Consider the following 21,973-nt stretch of genomic DNA (forward strand, 5'->3'; position numbering starts at 1 on the left):
TCGATTAGTGGCACAACAGCTCCACGGACAAGTGGGTGCTCAACATTGTTCAACGGGGTCACACCCTCGCATTTCTGGGCAAATGCCCTTCCATTCCACTAATACAGAAAAAGGACCACCCCCCCCTTTACTGGAAGTGAAGTCCCTGCTAAAGAAGGGGGCTATAGCAGCTGCACCATCACACATCTGGGGCTCTGGAGTGTACTCCAGAGACTTCCTGGTGAGAAAAGTCTGGTGGGTGGAGACTTATCTTCGAACTCCGGCAGCTCAACAAGTTTCTAAAATCGCAAATGTTCGGCATGGCCATGCTGCAGGATGTTCTTGACTAGCTGGAACAGAGAAACTTCCTCTCCTCTCTGGACTAGAGGATGCCTATTTACACATTCCCATACATCGCAAGCACAGACGATTCCTTTGCATTGTAGTGCAGGGAAGGCACTACCAGTTCAAGACTCTACCCTTCGTCCTAAAATCGCCTCCAAGGGTCTTCACAACCTGCGTAGCTCCAGTTGCAGCCCATCTCCCCCTCGCATGCTTTTATAACTACCCCTCCCTAGCCCATAGGCTAATACGCACCCCCTCACAGCCGCTAGCACTGAAGCGCACCAAACAGACTATCCGATGCCTGACTTCTCTAGGATTCTCTATCAGCTTTAATCATGCATATCCCTGTCTTGGAACACTCTGTTCCTCGGCTCACGGCTCGACACACTACAATGTCTGGCGGCTCCCTCAGAGGAGAGAGTCCAAGTCATACTACAGAAAGTCCATCAGCTGTCCTCTCTCCAGCGGACAACGGTTTGCTCCATCAAGTCACTACTGGGGATGAGGTTTTCCTCCATTCCTCTAGTACCTCACTGCAGGTTGCATATGAGATCTCTAGGAGTTCCTGGATGCCTGGTGGAAACCATGTCTTGGTCCTGGAATGACAAAATCGAACTCAGCCCAGGGTTCCGTAGAACTCAGCATTGTTTGAGCCATCGATACCTCACACTGGTCGCTCCCCTTCACCCTTAACACATCAGACCACTGTAACAACCAGTGCCTCTGTGGGAGGTTGGGGAGCGCACACAGGAAAATTCTACGCCAGAGGCCTCTGGCAGCCGGAGGACAAGTTGCTTCACATCAGTCTGTTGGAGCTCTGAGCTGTGTTCTGGGCCCTCAAGTCATTCATACCCCTGCTGAAGGGCAAGGTGGTTTGCATCTTCACAGACAGCACAATCACTGTTTCTCATCAGGAAGCAAGGAGGGACCTACTCTCCCATTCTCTCCAAGGAATCGCAAATGCTGTGGAACTGAGTGATCTTACACAATAGGTTCCTCATTCCATTTCACATGGCCGGGATCCACAGCAGCGAACTGTCATCCTGCCACGAATGGGAACTCTGTCAAGATCAGGTGCTTCATCTTTTCTCGACATGGGGCTGGCCGTAGGTAGACCTATTTGCCACAGCGGCCAACTCAAGGTGCGCCCATATTGCCAGCATATATTTTCAGATGAGAAGTTCGGGGGATGCCTTCTCCATTCCATGGTAGGGCCTGTTTGTCTATGCATAACCTGCAATCCCGCTCCTTTGAGTAATCAGGACACTCAAACAGAGCCAATGCAAGATGATCCTCGTTGCTCCGGAGTGGCCACGCCAAATTTGGTACTCAGACCTTCATCTGTTGGTAGCATCTTGCATCTAACTGCCTCCTCTTCCAGACCTGCTCTCCAGAGAAGGTTCCGAGCTGCACCACGACCTAGCGCCACTCAAATTGATGGCTTGTCTCCTGCAGTCCTTGAGTTTTGACATTTTGCATTGCCTTTGGAATGCTGTGCTCCATCAATGCTAGTATGCTACAAGCACAAGTGGAAGCGTTTTACTATATGGTGTCATTCGCAATAGCTCGACCCTCTTTGAATTAATCCTTCTCAGATTCTGCCACGTTTGCTATTGTCAGCAAAGGCAGGCTTAGCACACACATCCACACACACATCCATGAAAGTCCATCTAATTGCTATCTCTCGTTACATCGGCTAGTTAAAGAATTCCTCAAGGTCCTGTTTCGGACCTTCCCCACCAGTAAAGGTGCCTGCCCCAGCTTGGGAGCTGAATGTGGTCCTCTCCAAGTTAATGGACCCGACCTTTGAAACTCTACACCGGGCTCCTCTGAAGTCTGTCATGGAAGACTGCTTTTCCAGTGGCTATTTCTTCTGCCAGATGTGTTTAAGAGTTACAAGCTCTCTCCTACAAACCATATTTAATGTTCCGTCAATCCAGGGTGGTGCTAGGCACTCATCCTTCAAGTATTCCAAGGGTACAGTCAAGGTTTCATCTCGATGAACCTCTGGCACTACCAGTGTTATTTAGCTCTCCCACCTTTCTGGGAGAGAGGGCATTGCATTCACTGGATGTTGCCCATGGGTTAAAGTTCTATATCGAACCACAAAAGACTTTCACAAGACTTCACAGCATTTTGTGGCATTTGGACCGCTTGATAAATGGAAGGCCCTATCGAAGGCTTCCATTTCCAGTTGGATATCTGGCTGCTGCCAGTTAGACCTAAAGCCTGTTCCACCAGTGCTGTTGCCTCTACTACGGCATTCCTGTCTGGTGTTCACTTGCTCAACATCTGCAAGGCTGCTATGTGGAGGTCTACCCACATCTTCACAAGATTAGACTGACATGGATTCCAGGGAGGTGGCCTGTGTCGGACAAACAGTGATTCGCAAACCTATTTGGTTGTGGTGAGTGTTCCAGAGGTGAGTTCCATTGCTTCTGTAGAGCTGTACCGCCTCCCATTGGTTGTGTACATATGTGCTACTGTGTAATCGTATTCATGAGCATATGAAACCATGAATGATCCCATGCTGGAGAAGGAACAAGTTACTTACCTGTAGCAGCATGGGTGTCTTTCATGGATTCAAATGCGACCCTCCCTCCAACACCCTCTATGGCTCTTGTTGATTCCTACTGCCGCATTACGTGTGCTTCCCAATCTGAAGATGGCCACCAGGTGTGCAGCTGGGGAGGACTAATGCCATTGGCTGGGGCAGTATGACGCAAAGTGAAAGTAGTATGCTATATGTTACTGTGTTACTTTGTCACCACTTATCTTATTAACTGCTGTGAGATACATTTTTTGATTGACATATTTCACATCTGCTTAGCACTTTCTTAGATCTTTTAACCACTCATTGTAGTTTTGTTCATTAGTTTTTATCCTGCATTTGCATTTTTAAAGCCGTGTTAATCGTCTTACTAGAACTAAACATTCCATAAGTTTTGCCCAATTAAATCTGCAACCTGGCACATGACTCGGGCCGTTCTGGGTCCGGGTGAGTAGCGAGATTCAAGACACGCAAGGTAAAGCGCAGCATGCGGTAGTTGTTAGCGGCATGGATATTTTCATTTTCTTACCAGCCCAAACTCTTCCTGACTTCCAGGAACTTGCATTAAAAGGCAGCAGGAAACAAGCGGAGATAGTCCCTTGTTACCTACAGGAGCCCACTCAGGCATCTCCTTTAAACCAAATTCGGCTACGACACAAAGTACCTCAACAGGCAGTCCTTCCTCTGTGCCTCCGAGCATAAATAAGGAAAACTACGAGAAGACGCAATCGAAACTACCAAGCCTGGAAATGGACAGTATGCCCCTCATGGGAATAAATGCTTCTGTGAGGATAGAGCCAGGTGAGGTTAATATGGCGAACAAGCTAAATCTTGACTCTACACAGATCAATGGCCTAGCAAGCAATCTAGTGCTCAAAATCATGCTACTTAACACTAGATCCTTTTGACAACATGCCACTGGCATTGCCTCTTGCATAATTGAACAAGACTTAGACACATGTGCAATCACAGAGACCTGGCTATTTAAGGCAGGCAGACCCACTCTATCCCTCGCAATCCCAAATGGATAAAACATTTTGAGACAGGATAGAGAAGAAGGTAAAGGCGGTGGCGTAGCTGCCATCTTTAAGTTTACCTTAGACATTTGGGAAGCTGCCATGGACTGTGTTAGTGGTTAAAATTAGGACGAACCCGGAAACTACCCTTAATATAATTTTACTATATAGACCTCCTAATACCATGATGGACTTTTCTTCACACCCGAATAACCGGCTACTTTAATTCCTTAAACTTAACACCAAAGTTTTGATAATGGGATATATAAATCTGTGGTTGGGCTGCAAAAAAGACCCAGCGGCCAAAAGCCTGAAAAAATCCCTTAGAAATATTGGTTTTCTACAGCGTGTTAGAGCCAACACATATTAAAGGAAATGTTCTCTACTGGATTACCTCACATAACATATCCACGACTGAACCAGTTGTAAGCCAGTGCCCGTGGTCTGATAATTCCTTCATTCATCTGAATATCATTGAAACTCAGATACAAAATATTAAAATAAACAGTGTAATTGTACACGTAATATTAAACTCTCACCAGAATCTATGAAGAAATCGTTGCTGCCGTTAATAACAAAGATTGAAATGTCAATGCAAATACAATGAGTGAAGAAATCCAGAGTACCTTATAAAAAGCGGTAGATACCCTTGCACCTAGCAGAACTAAACTATTTCCTATTAGGAAATCCAATAGCTGGTTCACACCAGAACTACAATGCCTCAAATCAAAGAAACATTTATATGTTTGGACCATTCTAAACTGGAGAGTGATGAACAAGTATTTGAAGTAGCTTCTAAAGCTTTTAAAAAGGCTATAATAGATGCACAAAAAACATGCTGGAATTCATGAAGCACAGCATGAATCTAAAGAATTGTTTAAAATTCTAAAAATTAGAAACACTGCGCTCACCCCCGGAAAACCAGACAATTAAAAATGCAGAATGGTGCCCATCCATTCAAAAAGCCATGCTAAATAAACTGGATAATATCAAACAAAATATTGAAGTTAAGAGATTAGAAGCAGTCCCTGCACAAGCACATAGAAGGAAGTTTCTGGATAAAAAGGAAGGACCTGCTTTCAACTTCCATCCAGAACTTGCTGTAATTATCGATAAACTGAGACCAACTAACTGTAAGGGGGATTCTTGCCCGGCTGAAACTTTTAAAGCATGTTCTGCCATTATGATCAAATCCCATGTCAACACCTTGTTTCTGAAAAATCATGTCCTGGACCACCTAAAAAACGCATGAATTTCTCCATTGTTGAAAACCGGTTTGTATCCCTTTAATGCACTTAATTATAGTCCCATGACTAATATTCCTAATACTCCTTTTTTGCTTAAAATTTGCACCGTGCTGCATATATTCAGATTTCAGAATTTCTTAATAACCACAATATTCTACACAACAGGCAATCCTGATTTAGACAAGGTGTCACGGCATAGAGACAACCCTGCTGGACCTTAAGTCTAATCTATTGCTTACCATGGATAGGGGTGGGACATAAATTCTGATGTCGTTGGGCCTGCCGGCCGCCTTTGACCTGGTGGACCACCATCTACTGGTACTGCTTCGGCATGGATAAAATCCTGCCTGAGTAACAGAACACTTAGGGTGTTCAGTGACCTAGCGGAAGCCCCTGCTCCCCCCTCCCCCCACCCCCCCGGAGGATCCTGCAGTTTGGAGTCCCGCAGGGTGCTTGCCTATCGTCCTCTTTACAATATTTTTTACTATTCCCCTGTTTGAGCTCCTGGACAGAAATGGTATTGAATTCACCAACTATGCGGATGTCACGCAGTGCGTCGTCCCATTGCCAGGAGATTGTGCGTGGCAGAGCCAGGCTGTATGAGGTGTACGATCTCATTCAAGCATGTATAGTAGAGAATGGCCTCGCACTTAACAAGGAAAAAACAGAACTTACGGTTGTTGGCACACCCATCAAAATAAAAAAGCTAGGTGATAACTATAAATACTTGCTGGGCACTATCTGGAGACCACAACAGAGGTTAAAACCCTAAGTATTGTCTTAGACCAACCTCTCAGTATGAAGGCGCAAGTGAGTCATCTGGTATCCTCATCAGTATACTACATAAAACTACGCTCACAAATACGCCCGTTATTTTCAAAAGCCAATTGCGAAAGCAATCATTGGGTCTAAGACTACTTTATTCATCTTCTGATGGGTATTAATAAATCATACTATTGCCAACTTCAGGTTATACAGAACAGTGCAGTCAGAGGGATCGTCGGGTGTTATGCAGAATTGCATGCAGTACCCACTGGGAACTCCACACACAATTGGAACTACAGGTGTAAGCAAAAACCAACCTTTGGTATAAGTCTGTACCACACACTTTTTGGTAGCGAGCTGAGCAGCCAGGCTTATCTCAAGAGGGAATGTGAGCAGTAGCTTGTTGCAAAGAAGTATCACAATCACAGTGGTTCAAGTAGACACTTACACTCATGGTTTCTTGGTAAAAAATGCTTATACATTTATTACACAATCATTTAGAAAACCTTCACTAGTAGAAATCCACTTAATATTAAACACCAATGCACTACAGTACCAAACTCTAAGCTGTAGGGACAGTTTGAGCTCCCCTGAAAAAAGAGCAAAATGGCACTTCAGTTACTTTCAATGGGAATAAAAAGGCACAGGTTTGTACAATGGGTTAGAAAACAATTCTGTTAGGCAATGCAAAGGATCAGTGTACCAGGAGGGTCAGTTCAATTCAATAGGCCAGGCCAAAGTCAATAGTCTAGTGGTCTTGGATAGGACAGAGCAGTTCTGGTAACAAATGGAGAAGTCTTTGTAAAAGTTCTCAGAAGTACTTTAGACCAAAAAGAATGATATGCTGGGTCATAAGATGATTAGGCCTGCAAGTTGGGAAAGTTCCACAAACTTTCATCACGAGAGTTAGGATCTCTCAACTGGATGGCACAGTACCTTAATGTGAAGCAAAAAGATGCAGCTGAAGACGTTGGTTCCTGGCAGTTCCTGCAGATCTCACTGTTACTGAGCCTCAGTCGTGGGGACAAGAGGGAGGACGTTGGGGGACTCCTGCACTGCAAGGGATAGTCGTGGAAGCAAACAAATGGAATCACTTCAGTTCGAGTAGCTGTAGATTCAAGAAGACAAACTGGTATCCCTCTCCCTGGTTAAACCTTAACCAGCATTGACAATGGTATCCAGGTGTCTTACGAGTTAATTGGTCTCACCAACTCAAAGGAAGAAGCCGTCCTTGAAGGACCTTCTCTGTCGAATGGAGTTCTGGCAATTCGGATTTGCAGCATGGCTTCACCGGGCAAACCAAAGCTCCAGTGGTTGCAGCAGCCGTCCTCTTCCAGCTCGTCTTTGGTTCTTTCGTTCCAGTGGTCGACTCTGCCTTCCAGTCTTGGAGACTCACCTTTTAAACAGTTTTCTCCCATTCATTCCAGCCTAGCTGTCTCTCACCCAGCAGGGTGGCTGTCCTTGCCGGACAGTCAGCCAGCCAATCACATCAGAGTGCATTTGGGATTTCTAGGAGACCAAGCACAGGGAGTTTTGGGCAGCTCCCTCACTTCCTGCCCACCCCAGACACTCGGACGCCATGAGCGGACTTCAGTTCTGAAGCCTGCCAGAGGCTCACGAACGAAGGCACCAAACCTGGTTTGGAGCGCAGAGTTAAACACTAGAAGGACCTTTGCACAAAGAAATGGCGAAAAAAAGATGACCAGAGTCTGTTTTTACAGAGGGGTCTTGGGTGCCATATTGAAAAACATGGCAGCCCCGATTTTTTGCTACCGGTGTTCGCGGTCAGGAACAATCATAGTTCGTTAGAAAGCCACTGCCACCAGCCATTTCAATAGGAACGGGTAGCTTTTGACAGCTACATGAGTGTTTAGACACAGGGGATACTAAGTAACCCAGATAGTTGGTGCGCTGGGTCTATGAATTTAAAAAGACTAGCAAAGTCAATGTAACTTTACATTCTCTGGGAAACAGAAGTTCATCCCAGAGAAGGTATTTAAACCTTGCTGTCCAAAGGACAGCCCTGTGCCACTGCACTAAAGGTGCTATGTGACACAACGATGAAAAGATGATGCCTATTGAGTTATCTAAAACTCCATAATCAAAGAACACAAGAGTAAAACACACCAAAATACATGGGAGAGTGGGGAAAAAAGGCTCACACTCTCTCCATTAAGTCCTCATAATCCAGCAAAGTTGCTGGGGCTCTCTAAGGTGAAGGGAATACGCACAGTTATGAGCATTCTCTCTAACATGGGGCTGAGGAAGTTTGATCATGTAACCTTAGCAAGAAGAGACTTGCACCGGTTGCCAATTGAAGAGAGGATTACATTATGCTTCTTGGTCATGGTGCATAAAAGTATCACGCATGGGGCCGGTATACCTGTCCGATGCCTTGACTGTTAAATCCAACATAAGAATGCACAGGTCAAACGACACACTACAGCGAAGAGTCTAGATGCTCACTCACACGAGTGAAACATGGTGCTTTTTATGCAGTAGCACCTATGGTCTGGAACTCTCCCCCAGAAGAAATGAGAAAAATTAACTTGATTGAAAATGTCAAGAAAAAACTGAAAACGCACCTATTCGGATAACTAGTAGTCACTTTTCCTGGAATTCTCCTCCCCCTCCTCCTTTTAGCTAAGCTGAGCTTAATTTTACATGCCTTTGTTCATGCCTTAGTTTGTGGTCTGTGTTAGTTGCGCTCATAAGCCTCCGGGTTCTGTAGTGTGCAGTATACATTTTTAAAGTAAATAAGTGACAAGCATATTAAGTTTTAAAGCTAAACTGCTTTAATATTATTGAAGATTCCCAGCCTGAGAGGGAATATTCATAAGCATGTGAATCCATGAAAGATACCCATGCTGGAGAACAGGAGTTACAGATAAGTAACTTTGTTCCTTATGTTTGTGGGTATTCCTCACGAATCTCTGCTTGTAGACTGTATGGCAGAATCCAACACCAAGTCCTGATACTAGAATGTACATTTCAGGGCTCGAAATAAGGATTGGATAAGGAGGAGCTAAAAGCAGCTCCTGGCATCCAGCATTAACTAGTGACCAGGACCTACCACTGGAGAACGAGGAGTTAGTACATGCTGTTCCACAAATATAACCTCCACATAAAATGAAATTATAATTTTGTCCATTATGTATGTCCCCTAATGCTTTAAATGTCGTATAGATGTGTCCTAATGTTATTTATAGTGTCCCAAAAACACAGAATGATAATCAAATCAGTGTATTTCTTTAGCATCAGTTGGCGTGGGGAGCCAAAAGTAGCTCCTGGTAGCTGTTGGTGTCAGTCTAATCAGGCTCTTCTAGTCAACAAGCAGGAGCTGAATAGCTCCCAGCACCCCTCAATTTCTAACCCTGTATTTGCACTTGCGACTCCTGGACTTTTTCAAGCAGCCTGGTCCACATCCTGGGGGTATTCTGGCCTCTATCCTGCTGCTGGCTCCCATCTTCTGTGTTTGGGGACTGTGCCTGCAGTACTTCATTCTAGACCCCCTTATCGTGACATCCACCACATCTGATGTTAGGGATTTTAGGCATGCTTTGCTGTTATTTTTATAGAGCTCATTTCTATTTTTAAAGTGCTTACCTGTCTTTGTAGATATTTCATATATCTATATATTTCTCTTTCGTTCTGGCTCTCTGGTTGGGGAAAGCCTGCATCCTCAGGTCGGCCAGAAAAAGCTTGCTGCAAAAGATAGCTGTCACTTTAAGAAAATTGAAGGCGTAGAGCCTATGTCACGTGTGCGTCCCTCCGTGTGCGGGCCCACAGCTTACCCCATGTCACCAATGTTCCACACTCAGTTCCTGTTTATCCGCCTACTGGGTGGGTCGGACGTCTGCTGCGCTACGACTCCCTTTTTTAGGAGGTGTTATGTTCTGCAGTCCATCCCTTTTTTTCTTAACGATTGATCATTCATAGTTATTTCAATTTGTTGTGTCTCCCTCTATGCATGCCATACGCAACAGGATTCAAGCAGTGCATCCGTTGTCGGAAGCAATTTCCGATGGCCGATCCCCATCATGACTGCATCCATTGTTTGGATGTAGATCACCCAGTGAGTACCGGGATTCACCCGAAGTCTCTGCTGACTCGTCTTCTATCCATGTCACAGCTGGGACCGGTACCAAAGACTTTGTACGGAGCAGGAGGGAAGCCGACATTGGTAAGAGGGGAGGGGGGGGGACTGTACCTTCAGGTGAAGTATGTGTTTCGGCACCTGCCTTCGGTACCCTGGGGAAGACCGCCTCCTCAGTTCCGTGGTTTTCACGTGACCGTTCAGGGGTAGAGCCTGGGCATGTTCACCTGAGAGTACCTCTAGGTGGGAAAACACTAGTACCTCCAGATGGGAAAGTTTTAGTACCTCCAGATGCAAAATGGTCTGAAAAGGTCCACCCGGTACCAGAAGAATTATTTACTCCAGACAAAAGGATTACGGTACCGGGGAAACCCTCTAATGCTTCGGTAATCCGCACAGGCAAGGGTTCCTTCAAAAAGGCGCAGCCTCCGGGGTTGAGACTGTACCTTCCGATTCCCCTGTATCTACTACAGTCAAGACGGCTACTGCATGTACACTTTACAGTACTTAAATCACATATAGCCTCTCGCAAGAGGCATAAACGTTCTCACTTGAGATTCAGTCCAGTACCGACTTTTCCAAGGAAGCACAAACCGAACAAATTCACCCGTTACATCTCCGATTCGGTACCAGAGGGCCAAAAAGATAATTGCATTCTAGTTTCTGACTCAGACTTTGATGCTTCAAAATGCTTTACAGTTCCTCCGGAACAATTATTCAGCACTCCTGTGAGTGAATTCTCCTCAAATTGTGGCACAATAATTTTCTCCTCAGTCTGAGGACAATTTGGCTCCACCAACTCCGGTTCCAGTACAATCTGTACTACAGATGGTTTTAACTAATATCCAAGTGCCTAGACCTGTGGTTTTCAACTTTTATAATCGAAACCATCAGTCTACCAGGGCTGACTCTTCTACATCACCTTTTAGGTTGCAAGAGCCCCAACCTAATCCTTCTCAAATGGCAAATGACATAACTAATATAGTACTGCTTTTACCAGGCATCCATAGCGCGTCCCCCGAGCGGTCCAGCATGCTAACAACAGGCCCGTTATTAACCGCTGTTGGCATGCTCCCCATTCCCATTGAGCCCTATGGCTCAAAATGGAATGGGGTTGGGTTCCTGGAATGGGGAAATACTGGGCCCTCCAAGGTTGGAAGGTCCTGGTATTTCCCCATTCCAGGAACCTGTACCCGGAATGGGGGTAGCCATGCCACAAATAGCAGCATGGCTACTTCCAAGGTCGTAATGACCTCCTCTGACATAGATTCAGATGACGATACTGCTCCGTCACCATCTAAGGTGTTTCATGAGATTGTATCGAAAGCCATGCAGGCCTAGGAAATAATTCCTAAGGCTAAGCCTGAAATGGCTGGTGTTTTTTCAGTCTATAAATCCACTTCCCATGGAATTATCTGTTCTAGAGCAAGCATTAGCACGTTGGGGAAAACCTCATTCAGATCCTCGCATCTCCAAGGTTTTAGACACCAAGTATAAGGTTCCTAAGGAAGAGCCTTTCATACTTATGGTAAATCTTCCTGTATAATCTACTGTAGTTTCAGCTGCACTAGGCACCAAGGGTAAAGGCCCTTCTCTATCTCCAGCTTCAGTTCTAGTTAGGAATGCAAAAGCCTGGGTGGCACAAGGTAAAAAGTCCTACATTAGTGCTACCTTACAACTCTGGCAAGTAAACACTGCTACAGTTTTAGCCAGATTTAATATCCTTTATTGGAAGAACCTGGAGCGCTTTACTGACATGCTCCCTCAGGAAGCCACTGTTGAGTTTTCCTTTTGAATTTCAGAAGGGAGAGAGGCAGCTTTCCAGCAGATTCAAGTGTTTAGGGATCTCACTGATACAACAGCAAGAGTGGTCACTAATGCAGTCTGTATGTGTAGACAGGCATACTTATCAGCCTCTCCACTTCACCAGGATATTCTAGAGAAAGTTCTCAACCTTCCTTTTGATGGCAAAACACCTTTTGATCCCTAAACGTATAGGGTCCTTCAGAAATGTAAAGCTAGTGCCACTACCACTAAAATCCTTAGATCAATTGCTGTGAAACCATATGACCAAAACCTATAGTTGTTCAAACTACGTCCTCAAAGGAATAGTGGTCCTACCACATCCACAAAATCTTATTACTAATATTATTCGACATGGTTACCGTCTTGCCCTTACGGCTAGTCTCCCATTTGCTTCCGCAAAACAAAAAACTTCCCCGGAGCTCCTGGAAGAGATCTAGAAACTGCTTGCCTTAGGAGCAATAGAATTGGTTCTTGGGTAGAAATTAGGTTGAGGTTTTATTCCCGTTACTTTCTGATCCCCAAAAAAAAACGGCGGGATCAGGCCAATTCTAGACCTCTCAGATCTCAACCAGTTTTGGTTAATCAAAACCTTCCATATGGTTACCATTTCTCAGATTCTAGCCTCTCCATCTGAGCGATTGAATGGCATCTATAGATCTACAGGATGCTTTTTTTCACATTCCCATCTTGCACTTGGTCATCTTCAAAGATCACCGTCAATTCCTGAGGTTCACCATAGGAAGGTTCCATTACCAGTTCACATGTCTGCCCTTTGGACTCAATTCTGCTCTCGGGGTATTCACAAACATTCTGGGAACAGTGGGAGCTTACCTTCAGTTAAGGACAGTACATCTACATCCTTAACTAGACGGCTGATACCTCAAGGCCCAGTCTCCGGAGGAATTGCTTCATAAGATGCAGTTGACATGCCACTCTCTTTTCAACCTAGGGTTTTCCATAAATGTGGCAAAATCCAACTCATCTCTTCGCAGTAATAGATATTACTGTACAGAGAGCCTTCCCTCCCTGAAAAGAGTGGGAGCAATTCAACAAGTCATCTTGAAGTTCCAAACACATCTGGTTCAAACAGCTTGGTGGTTTCAAAGACTCTTGGGGCTAATGGCCTCTTGTTTAAACCTAGTTCCCTTTGCAAGGCTCTGTATGAGAACAGTCCAGTGGCATCTTAGCTGCAACTAGAACCAACTCTTGCATTCTCAAGAAATGAAAATTCAAATTACAAAGCAAGTTCAGGACTCACTAATCAGATGGAACTCCCCAGAAAATCTATTAATCAGGTCTCCTTTCAGCCTCGCCTTCACCAAATAGTAATTACAACAAACTCATCCGAGTACAGTTGGGGAGCCCATTGTCTAAGTCTAACCCCACATGGCCTTTGGCCGTCTCAAGAAAAAAAGGGACCACATAAATGTCCTGGAACTAAGAACCGTATTTTTCCCTATACAGTCATTTCTTCCCTCGCTTCAAGGAAAGGTGGTGAAAATTATCAGACCATACCACTGCAATGTTATATATCAACAAGCAGGGGGTTACTTGTTCCCTTCCCCGGTGCCTCCTTGTAGAGAAGATTTGGTATTGGGCCATTCAGAATCGCAATTTTCTTGTTGGCGTACCATCTGGAGGGGAAGAATGTCTAAGCAGACAAAAACTGAGCAGGTTACAGTCTGCTCCGTACGAGTGGGAGCTGAAACTGTCAGTAGCAAAGACAATATTTCAGACGTGGGGGCATCCATCAGTATACTACTTTGACAACCAGCTCAACACTCTTGTCCTCAGTTTGCGTCGAGGGAAGGTCAGGGTCTTCAGTCCCTGGGAGATGCTCTACACCTGGATTGGTCGAACCTAGCACTTTGATTCTTATAGCTCCATGCCGGCCTCTCCAGATTTGGTTTCCAGACCTCCTGGACTTAGTGGGACTTCCAAATTAGATCTCCCATCATCGAGGGATCTGTTGACTCGACATAAAGGACAGATTCTTCATCCCTCCCTTCAATTGCTGAACTTGAAGGCCTGGATCCTGAAAAAGTAGCCTTCTCCCATTTGCAATTGTCGGAACAAAATCCAACCATCATGTCAGCTTCCAGAAAAGATTCTACTAAGAAGCAATATCGTAGGAAATGGTTCTGGTTCTGTCATTGGGCCTTAGACCATGACCTTAATCCTCTAGAGGTTTATACTGATAATGTCATGTCCTTCATGTCTCATCTAGTTTCCACAGGTGTCGAAGTTGGTGTTAGGCAGCAACCTGTGCAGTTCCCTTAGGGACCACTGCAAAAGATTTAAGACTACAGGTGTTGGCAGTAAACCCACTTGGTAGCAGTCTGTACCACCCAGATTTACCTGGTATCTGTGGCTGAGCAGTCAGACTTCCCTCAAGAAGACTTAGGCAGTATGCAAAGTATACTCAATAGGCACTCAGATACAATAATACAAGCAAGCACTGACCAGAGCTTTGGTATCAAAGTATATAATTATTTATTTAAAAACACAGTTAAAACACTCCAGCACTCTTATTGTAACATATTCTAAACACAGTTACTATTATGATATATACACCCCTTTTTCCCTATTAGAAAATCACAGTAAAACACCACTTATTTTCATACAGAGGTGAGCGCTTAACTAGATCACACTCTAATAAGTTTGTGAAAAAGGGAGGGAAAAAGACAGAATAAGAAGAGGTACACCACTCTACGATTCCAGAACACTGTTAGCAAGGCAGAGAGCAAAAAGTCACTGGTGAGCCAAAGTCCAAAGGCTGGGCCCACTCTTAGAGAGAGCCGAGCACAAATGCGCCCAAGATCACACAGTTACACTAGGCTTAGAAAGTCTTGCAAAGGGTTCAGAAAAGCGTTTAGAGAGGCTTAGAAAAGTTTAGCCAAGGTGTCCCAGGCTAACCCAGGTTCGAAAGCCGGGGGCTAAATATACCCCGTACAGTCGGTAGCAAGGGAAGCCAGACGGGACACGGTACCTTAAGTGGGAAGGATCCTCCAGCGGTGGCAGTTGTTCCTGGTAGTGGGTGCAAGTTGCGTCGTCGTCCAGGGGAAGAGAAGATTTCGACTTGGAGGAAAGATGAAGGTCGTTGCACTACCAGGGCAGAAACCAGCCGCAGAGTTTTCCGGTTAAAGGTGGTACTGTGGTTTCGCGGTCGTGGTAAAACGTGGTATCCCGGTTGCCGGGGTGCTTGGCACGGGCAAGGCGGCCACAAGATATGTCGGGAAAGCGAAAAGACGGTGAAACTGGTTATCCCCACCAGTTAACGGAAGAAGACTCTCCAGCGGGAGATCTCCTCGGTCGTTGGGAAAAAGTGGTGACAGTCCAGCAGGGCTCCACCGGTCGTGGTGTTGTGGCAGGTCGGCTCAGCTTCTCCCTCGTCGGATTCTTAGGTCCTGTGGCGACTCCTGAAGTTCCAGTCCCCAAAGCCCTGCTCTTATGCAACAAACCCCCATTCACTCAGCCTAGCTGTCACTCAAACATGCTAAGTGGTGAGCCGGTCGGCTCACCACTTGGGCCAATCCGGATGGAGTGCGACTTGAGTTGCCTAGGCAACTCAGTCCAGGGTGCCTAAATTTCCCTCCACCCCTCCTAAGTACCCCAGACAGAGTGGCACCACTTTGGAGGGCTTCTGTGGAGAAGCCCGCCAAAAAGTGGAACAAAGGGCTCGACTTGGGTTGGAGTCACAGAAGCAAACACAAACGCCATTTTAGAATCACGTTTTGGCAAAAAATACCAACCGGAGAATTAATATTAATTAAATAAACCGGCGGTATGTTCGAGGCTACCGTAAATAATTAAATAAAGATAGCCTAAAACAATGGGAAATCCCATAGGAAAATATTTGCGGTTGAATATAAAAAGTAGTATCCACTGCCACCAGCCAAAACTCGATCAGGGGGGATGGAGACGTGCCCCCTCGACTAACAGACCCCGGGGCAATTGAATTGCCCCAGCCAGTACGTCCACAATATGATGGTTTGTACTGGTTCTGTTCAGAATTTAAGGCTAGTAAAGTCAATGGTGACTTTACATGCCCTGGGAGACAGTAGTCAGTCCCAGGGTATGGAGTCTATACTGGGGGGTCACTATGACACCCCTGTGTCACTGCACTGAGGGTGCTGGGTAACACACATCACAAAAACACATGAAGCCCTATGGAGCAAAAGACCCCGTAGCCCATTAAACACATCTAGATTCAAAGAAACACACTGAAATCATGCCCAAGAGTGAGGGTAAAAGAGTCTCACTCTTGGCAGGAAAAATAAACCCCAAAAATCCAGCAAAGCTGCTGGGGGACTCACTAGGTTAGGAAATTCAGCCTAAACCGAGAATTCTCCCTAACAGTTGGCACTTGCAAACACTACTTATTGGCTATTGGAGCATACCTAAACGGAGAACATAAGTCTTTCTGCACTTTGAGGGCCTTCTACATTTACATCCCCCCCATTTGTGTACCTCCACCTTAGTGGTAGCTCAATGTAGTTTTGTCAGCTCTAATGCAAAAACCATTCGAAACTATGGCATCAAGGCAATTAGTGCTTCTAACCTGGAAAATATTTTTAGTAGCCATTACTTCAGCTAGAAGGATTGGAGAACTCCAAGCTCTCTCCGCAAAGGAACCTTTTATAGTTTTCCGCTTTTGTACAGTCCCCTCCTTTCTACCAAACGTGGTTTCCATTTTTCATTTGAATCAAGAAATAGGTCTTCCTGTTTTTCTTCCTAGGCCACTGCGGCCGAGGAAACATTACATAATCTAGACGTTGTAAGTACTCTAAGATGTTCTCTAGAGAGGACCAAACCATCCAGGAAAGCAGACCAGCTCTTCATTACTTACGGTGGTCCATCTCCTGGCAATAAAGCATCTAGAGCTTCTCATTCCCCAAGAGCAAAGGCAGCATCTTTAGCCTTTACTAGGTATGTTCCCATTGTAGAAATCTGCAGAGCTGCTACATGGGCTACTCCTCTTGCATTTTGCAAACACTATGCAATGGATACATCCTCTAGAAATGATGCAAAATTCAGCCAAGATGTGCACTGCAACTTGTTTGCCTGAATTCCTCCACCCTTAATTATTCTAAGGGTTTTTAGTCTGGTCCCAACCAGTTGGGAAGGAGGGAGAGCTAGGATGAAAGAGAAATTAAAAATTACCTTCATGGTGATTCAGGTTCTTAGTCCAGGCTCTCCCTCATTCACAACACCCACCCAGCCATCCTATAGTAAGCATATACTTAAATTCTGCCACCATTGGCGGAACAACAGGAACTGGGTTCGGAACGTTGGTGAGGTAGAGATGAGGTGTGGGCCCAGCGCACAGAGGAACGCACGCGTGGCGTGGGCCCTACACCTTCAATTTTCTAAAGTGACAGCAATTTTTTCCAAGTAGCTTTTTGTGGATGCCGGCGTTACCCAACCAGTTGTGAAAGAGGGAGAGCATGGACTAAGAGTACCTAAATCACCATCACAAGCTGATTTTGTGTGTCTGTGTGCTTAAACCTGGTTAGTGAAGCACGACTGCTCCATCAGATATCTTGGTGAGTCTGTATTGGCTAATGGAACCCTGCCTAACATTGCAGATTGGTCATCTGAAGCCTTCACCAGAGGACTTGCAGAAAATACCTCTAACACAAGGGCAGTGGGGTGGAGTTTGAGGCCTTCCGTGTAGAAGGCTAATAGAGAACAGGACTGAGTTTTGCTCAGCATGCATTTGGAGGTGCATAGTTCTCCTCGCCTGTTAGATGGGTAAGACGATCTAGAGTTGAAGCATGGGAGGGAATGAAAAAGGTTAGCACAACAGAAGTGCTGTTTTTAAGGATCTTGAGTGGAGCCGGCAAGGAGTAGATGACTGACGTTGTTAATCTAGGAAACCGGTTCTACGTGAAAATTTCGAATATTGCAGGCCACACACCAAAAAGAGTGATTCTTTTCGACCGATTTGGTGTGGCCCGCAATATTAAACATTTTCTATTTTCACTCCCTCCAATCCCCCTTCTTCCAAAACCCCACCCTCTATCTTTAAAACGGTGTTTCTCCTCAGCCCACTCCCCTCGAAAAACTACATCCCAAATCCCCCTACCAACACACACACCATACACACGGATGCCTAAACAAACACACCTAACCGTTTCAGCCATGTGTTCGTTCTTCCCGGTCCTGATGTGCCTGTCGGACCCTGTGTGCACTGGTGTGCGGCAGGGGCATGACAGTTAGATTTAGAAAGACCGCTATGTGTGGTCATAGAGCAGTCTTTCTAAATCCTTCCTTTTTTTTTGTTTAAAGCGCGAGTACCAACATTTGCATTTTGTTGATATAAAGAGGGGTGGGGGACAGTGTTGGAAGAGGAACAGATAGTGATATGCATTTGGGATTAGTCAAAGGGAGTAGGATCAGTGGAGAACGGGGTGAGTGCTTGGAGGAGGAAAAGATGTCAAATGAGGTTTCATGAATGCAGGTTAACTGGTTGTGGAGGGTGACCAAAGAGTGATCCAAGAAGAAGCAATCTAGTTAAAGATGGTGGGTCTCAGTCAGTAAAGGGGAAGAGGTGATAGTTGAAGTCTCCAATGAGAATGGCTGGGACTCAAAGGGCAGAGCTTTCAAGTGCTTGCCTCTGGACTCAAGCCTTCCTTCTGTCCTCATCCTCTTCTTTTGACAGTCAATCACACCATCCTGATCGATTGACTCTGCAAGAACTTTGGCATCACTGATCAGGCCCTGGAGTGGTTGTCCTTCTGGATCGACCCTCCCAGCTACAACTTGGGTCCTTCCTCTCCACTACCTCTCTCTCCACATGTGGTATTCCCAAGGACTCTACCCTCTCACCCTGGCTATTCAATGTATACTTGGGCCCTTTGGCCCAGCTGATCTCTACCTTCTCCAACTTTCAGTGCTATGCAGATGATACTAGGCTCCCCTCAGCCTCCTCTCCTCTCTTGCTCATTCCTGACTGTCTATCTGTGATTCAGGATTGGTGCGCCTCCAACGATCTCTGCCTTAATGCCAGTAAAATGGAGATCCTTCTCATTGTGACCCCTGCTCCCGCTTTCCCTCCCTCCCTCCGTCTCTCCCTCCCTCGCTTGACGCCCTCCTTGGGCCCTCTTCCTTTGCCTCCTTGTGAGGCAAAAAACCTTGGTGTCCTCTTCGATTCCTCTCTCTCGTTCTCTACTCATGTCACAGACCTTGCCAAGAAGGCCCACTATCAGCTGCACCTCCTCAGAGGAATTCTTCCTTTTCCCCAGAAGCTTGCGGTCTCCAGAGCCTTGGTTCTCTCTAGGCAGGACTACTGCAATAGCCTTTCTCAATCTGCCTTCCTCTACTCTATGCATTTTTCAACTAATCCAGAACAGGACTACAAGACTTATCCTTGGCCTCAAGCCCAGGGACCCTATCTCTCCAGTCCTGAAATCTCTCCACTGGCTCCTGGTTGCTGCAAGGATCAAGTTCAAGATCCTCTGCGCCGTCCACAAGGCTTTCTGGGGCCAGGGCCTGCACTACATCCAACTCTTATAAAGTACATTGCTTCTCAAGCCCTCCGCTCAGCTACCTCCAACTGAGGGTCATAATCTTCTTCAGGCAGAGATTGGGGCGCAGATCTCTCTCCTCCACAGGTGCACCCCTCTGGAATGGCCTCCCTGCCCCTCTCAAACTTGTACTGTACCATCTGAAGTTCCGGATACTACTCAAGACCTTTTTCCCTCTCTGCTTTCTCTCTCTCCCTGCTGTGCCGACGGATTTCTTGGCTACAGCCAGAGTCTCACTCCCAGCCTACCACACACTTAGGGGCTGTAACTGTAATCTCTACAGCCCCCTGCCTCCTTGCACTTACCTAGAGCCAAGCTGCGCTGGCTCAGAGCATTGCTGCTCTGATTGCCCTTCCTTTTCCCTCTCCCTGGCACCTCCCCCTCTCCCTTCCCCCTGCACTTGTGCGCTTTCGCAATTGCACGATCTGAATGACACAAGGCCTAGTAAGATTGTTTGTCTTGTCCTCCCTCTGTCTCCCCCCTCTTTGTCTTGTCGCGCCTAAAAACACTTCTGTACAGGCGTGTTATAAATGACAAATATCAAATCAAGTAGGCCAGAGATTTCACAAAAATGTTAGTGCCAGGAGACCTGTAGCTGAGCATTATGGAATGAAGGGAGATGGTGCAAGGAGTTGAAAACCAAGGGTTGAAGGGGGGAGGGAGGTGAAGTTGAGGTGGCATTTAGAGGCCCACCACCCCCTTTTTTTAAGCAAGAAGATTGGGAGAAGATCATGGGATCGGTACCAAGTCTGCTAGTTGGCTTTGTCATTGGTTGTGATTCATATTCTTCATATAGAGATTTAACAAGTAAGAGCACTAAAGTAATATTGTGGAGGGAGGAGAGGTGTGTGTAATCGTAGAGTGGAAGAGTGACTAGAGAGGTGAGAGAGTTAGATGACAATGGATCTGAGTGGAGTGGCTTGAAGGTCCTTGAGCAGAAGGAGTGGGGCATAAGGGAGTGCGTGTTATTGCGGATACTGTTGGCTGGGTGGAAGGGCAGGTGACGTGTAGGGTTAGATTGAAGGGTAGGAGTATGTGCAAGAGCAAATGCCAATCAAAAACACATTTGCACAGACTAGCGACCGTAAATACAATTGCACATGCCTCACTGTGGCCCTCAAAAGGTTTGGTTTATTCAAAGAATGTGTTATATACTGTTTTCATGCCCCACGTCCCCCTTAAGAGTTGTGACTTGGCTGCTCAACCACAGCCACTTTAGGGGAGCAGAGGGCACTGGTGACATCAATGTTTATTTGAATTAGATTAGTGACAAACCTCATTCAGTACAATCTCCAAAGAGATTCCTTCCAACAATAGACAACACATTTTGCTTGAAGCTTATAGAATTATGGCTACAATTTGGAGTGTGTAAATTCACCCTTGCTGGTAACAGACCTGTCTAAATGTTAATCATTGGTGCATTGACTGCAGGGTGTTGGCAGTTTAGATCTGATCTGAAGTTTTCCATGTTGCCCCCATTTTACTGTATCTTGTATTGCTCTCAAAATATAGGTTATCTTTTAGTACAGTACTATTCAGTTGGGTGTTTAGCAAAGATTTCTGCTCTACGCTGTTTCTAAACAATGTACAAATACTGTTTACAGGTGTTTGACTTGTTGAACCGGAAGACCAAGCTAAGAGTACTGGAGGATGGGAAGCAGCAAGTTCAGGTCGTAGGATTGCAGGAACGGGAAGTGAAATGCACTGAAGATGTACTGAAGCTTATTGAAATGGGAAACGGCTGCAGGTATAGGACTTGGTTCAGTTATCCCTTAATTGTATATTTTAAGCACTTGATCTGTCTAGACCTTATGATGGCACACGACTTAGTGTGCCACCTACATTTTCTGTTTTAAGACGGACCATAACTTAGTATTGTTATATAGTAACTTGTTTTGTGGTGCACTTAGTCACACATTGAAGTAGGAGCCCTGTGTAAAATAGAAATTTTAAAGCCACAGTTAACACAAAGTTAAAAGTGTGTTATAGGTTGTCATTTGACACTTTTTAAAATGCAAATTCATATTTATTGAGAATTTGCCAAATCCTGTTGCTTCTTATTGGATAGCTATCAGAAATATTTTAAATGTTTCTTCATTTATGATTGACAGAATATCACAGTAAAAAAACAGCTTATGATTCAGGTCAACTAAGATTGATTAAAAAAACATATTCCTAATATTGCATTATGGTATTGTGAATAAAACAAGTTCTTATTTAATGAAGGGCATAAGGACATTCTTTTTTTTTTCTCACTTCAGAACATCTGGTCAGACCTCTGCAAATGCACACTCGTCCCGAAGCCATGCTGTATTTCAGATCATTTTGCGAAGGAAAGGGAAAATGCATGGGAAGTTTTCCTTGATTGATTTGGCGGGAAATGAGCGAGGTGCGGATACATCAAGTGCAGACAGGCAAACGCGACTTGAAGGTGCTGAAATTAACAAAAGCCTTTTAGCCCTCAAGGTAATTGAAGCATTTTATGTGGATGTAGTCTCTTTAAAAAATATCTGGATGCATATATTTTTTTACTTCACCCATCCGATTTGATTCCTTTTCACTGGGGGGAAAAGGACATATATTGTGTAAGTTATGTTTTTCCCAGCACAATGTATTGATTTCTATAGAGAAAACATTTC

General features: G+C 45.3%; 1 protein-coding gene across 4 annotated transcripts in view; it reads left to right on the forward strand.

The window, feature by feature from the left end:
• Positions 1-21,973, forward strand: part of KIF2A (kinesin family member 2A) — a 1,079,703-nt gene that overhangs the window by 753,161 nt on the left and 304,569 nt on the right. For all 4 annotated transcript variants that reach the window (XM_069627337.1, XM_069627336.1, XM_069627334.1 and 1 more), the window contains exons 13-14: positions 20,939-21,081; positions 21,596-21,800. In XM_069627337.1, coding sequence (XP_069483438.1) covers positions 20,939-21,081; positions 21,596-21,800 — 348 coding nt within the window. The remainder of the gene's footprint in view (positions 1-20,938; positions 21,082-21,595; positions 21,801-21,973) is intronic.

This window comes from Ambystoma mexicanum, chromosome 6p (assembly GCF_040938575.1).
Source record: "Ambystoma mexicanum isolate Mex_15411 chromosome 6p, UKY_AmexF1_1, whole genome shotgun sequence".
NCBI lineage: Eukaryota > Metazoa > Chordata > Amphibia > Caudata > Ambystomatidae > Ambystoma > Ambystoma mexicanum.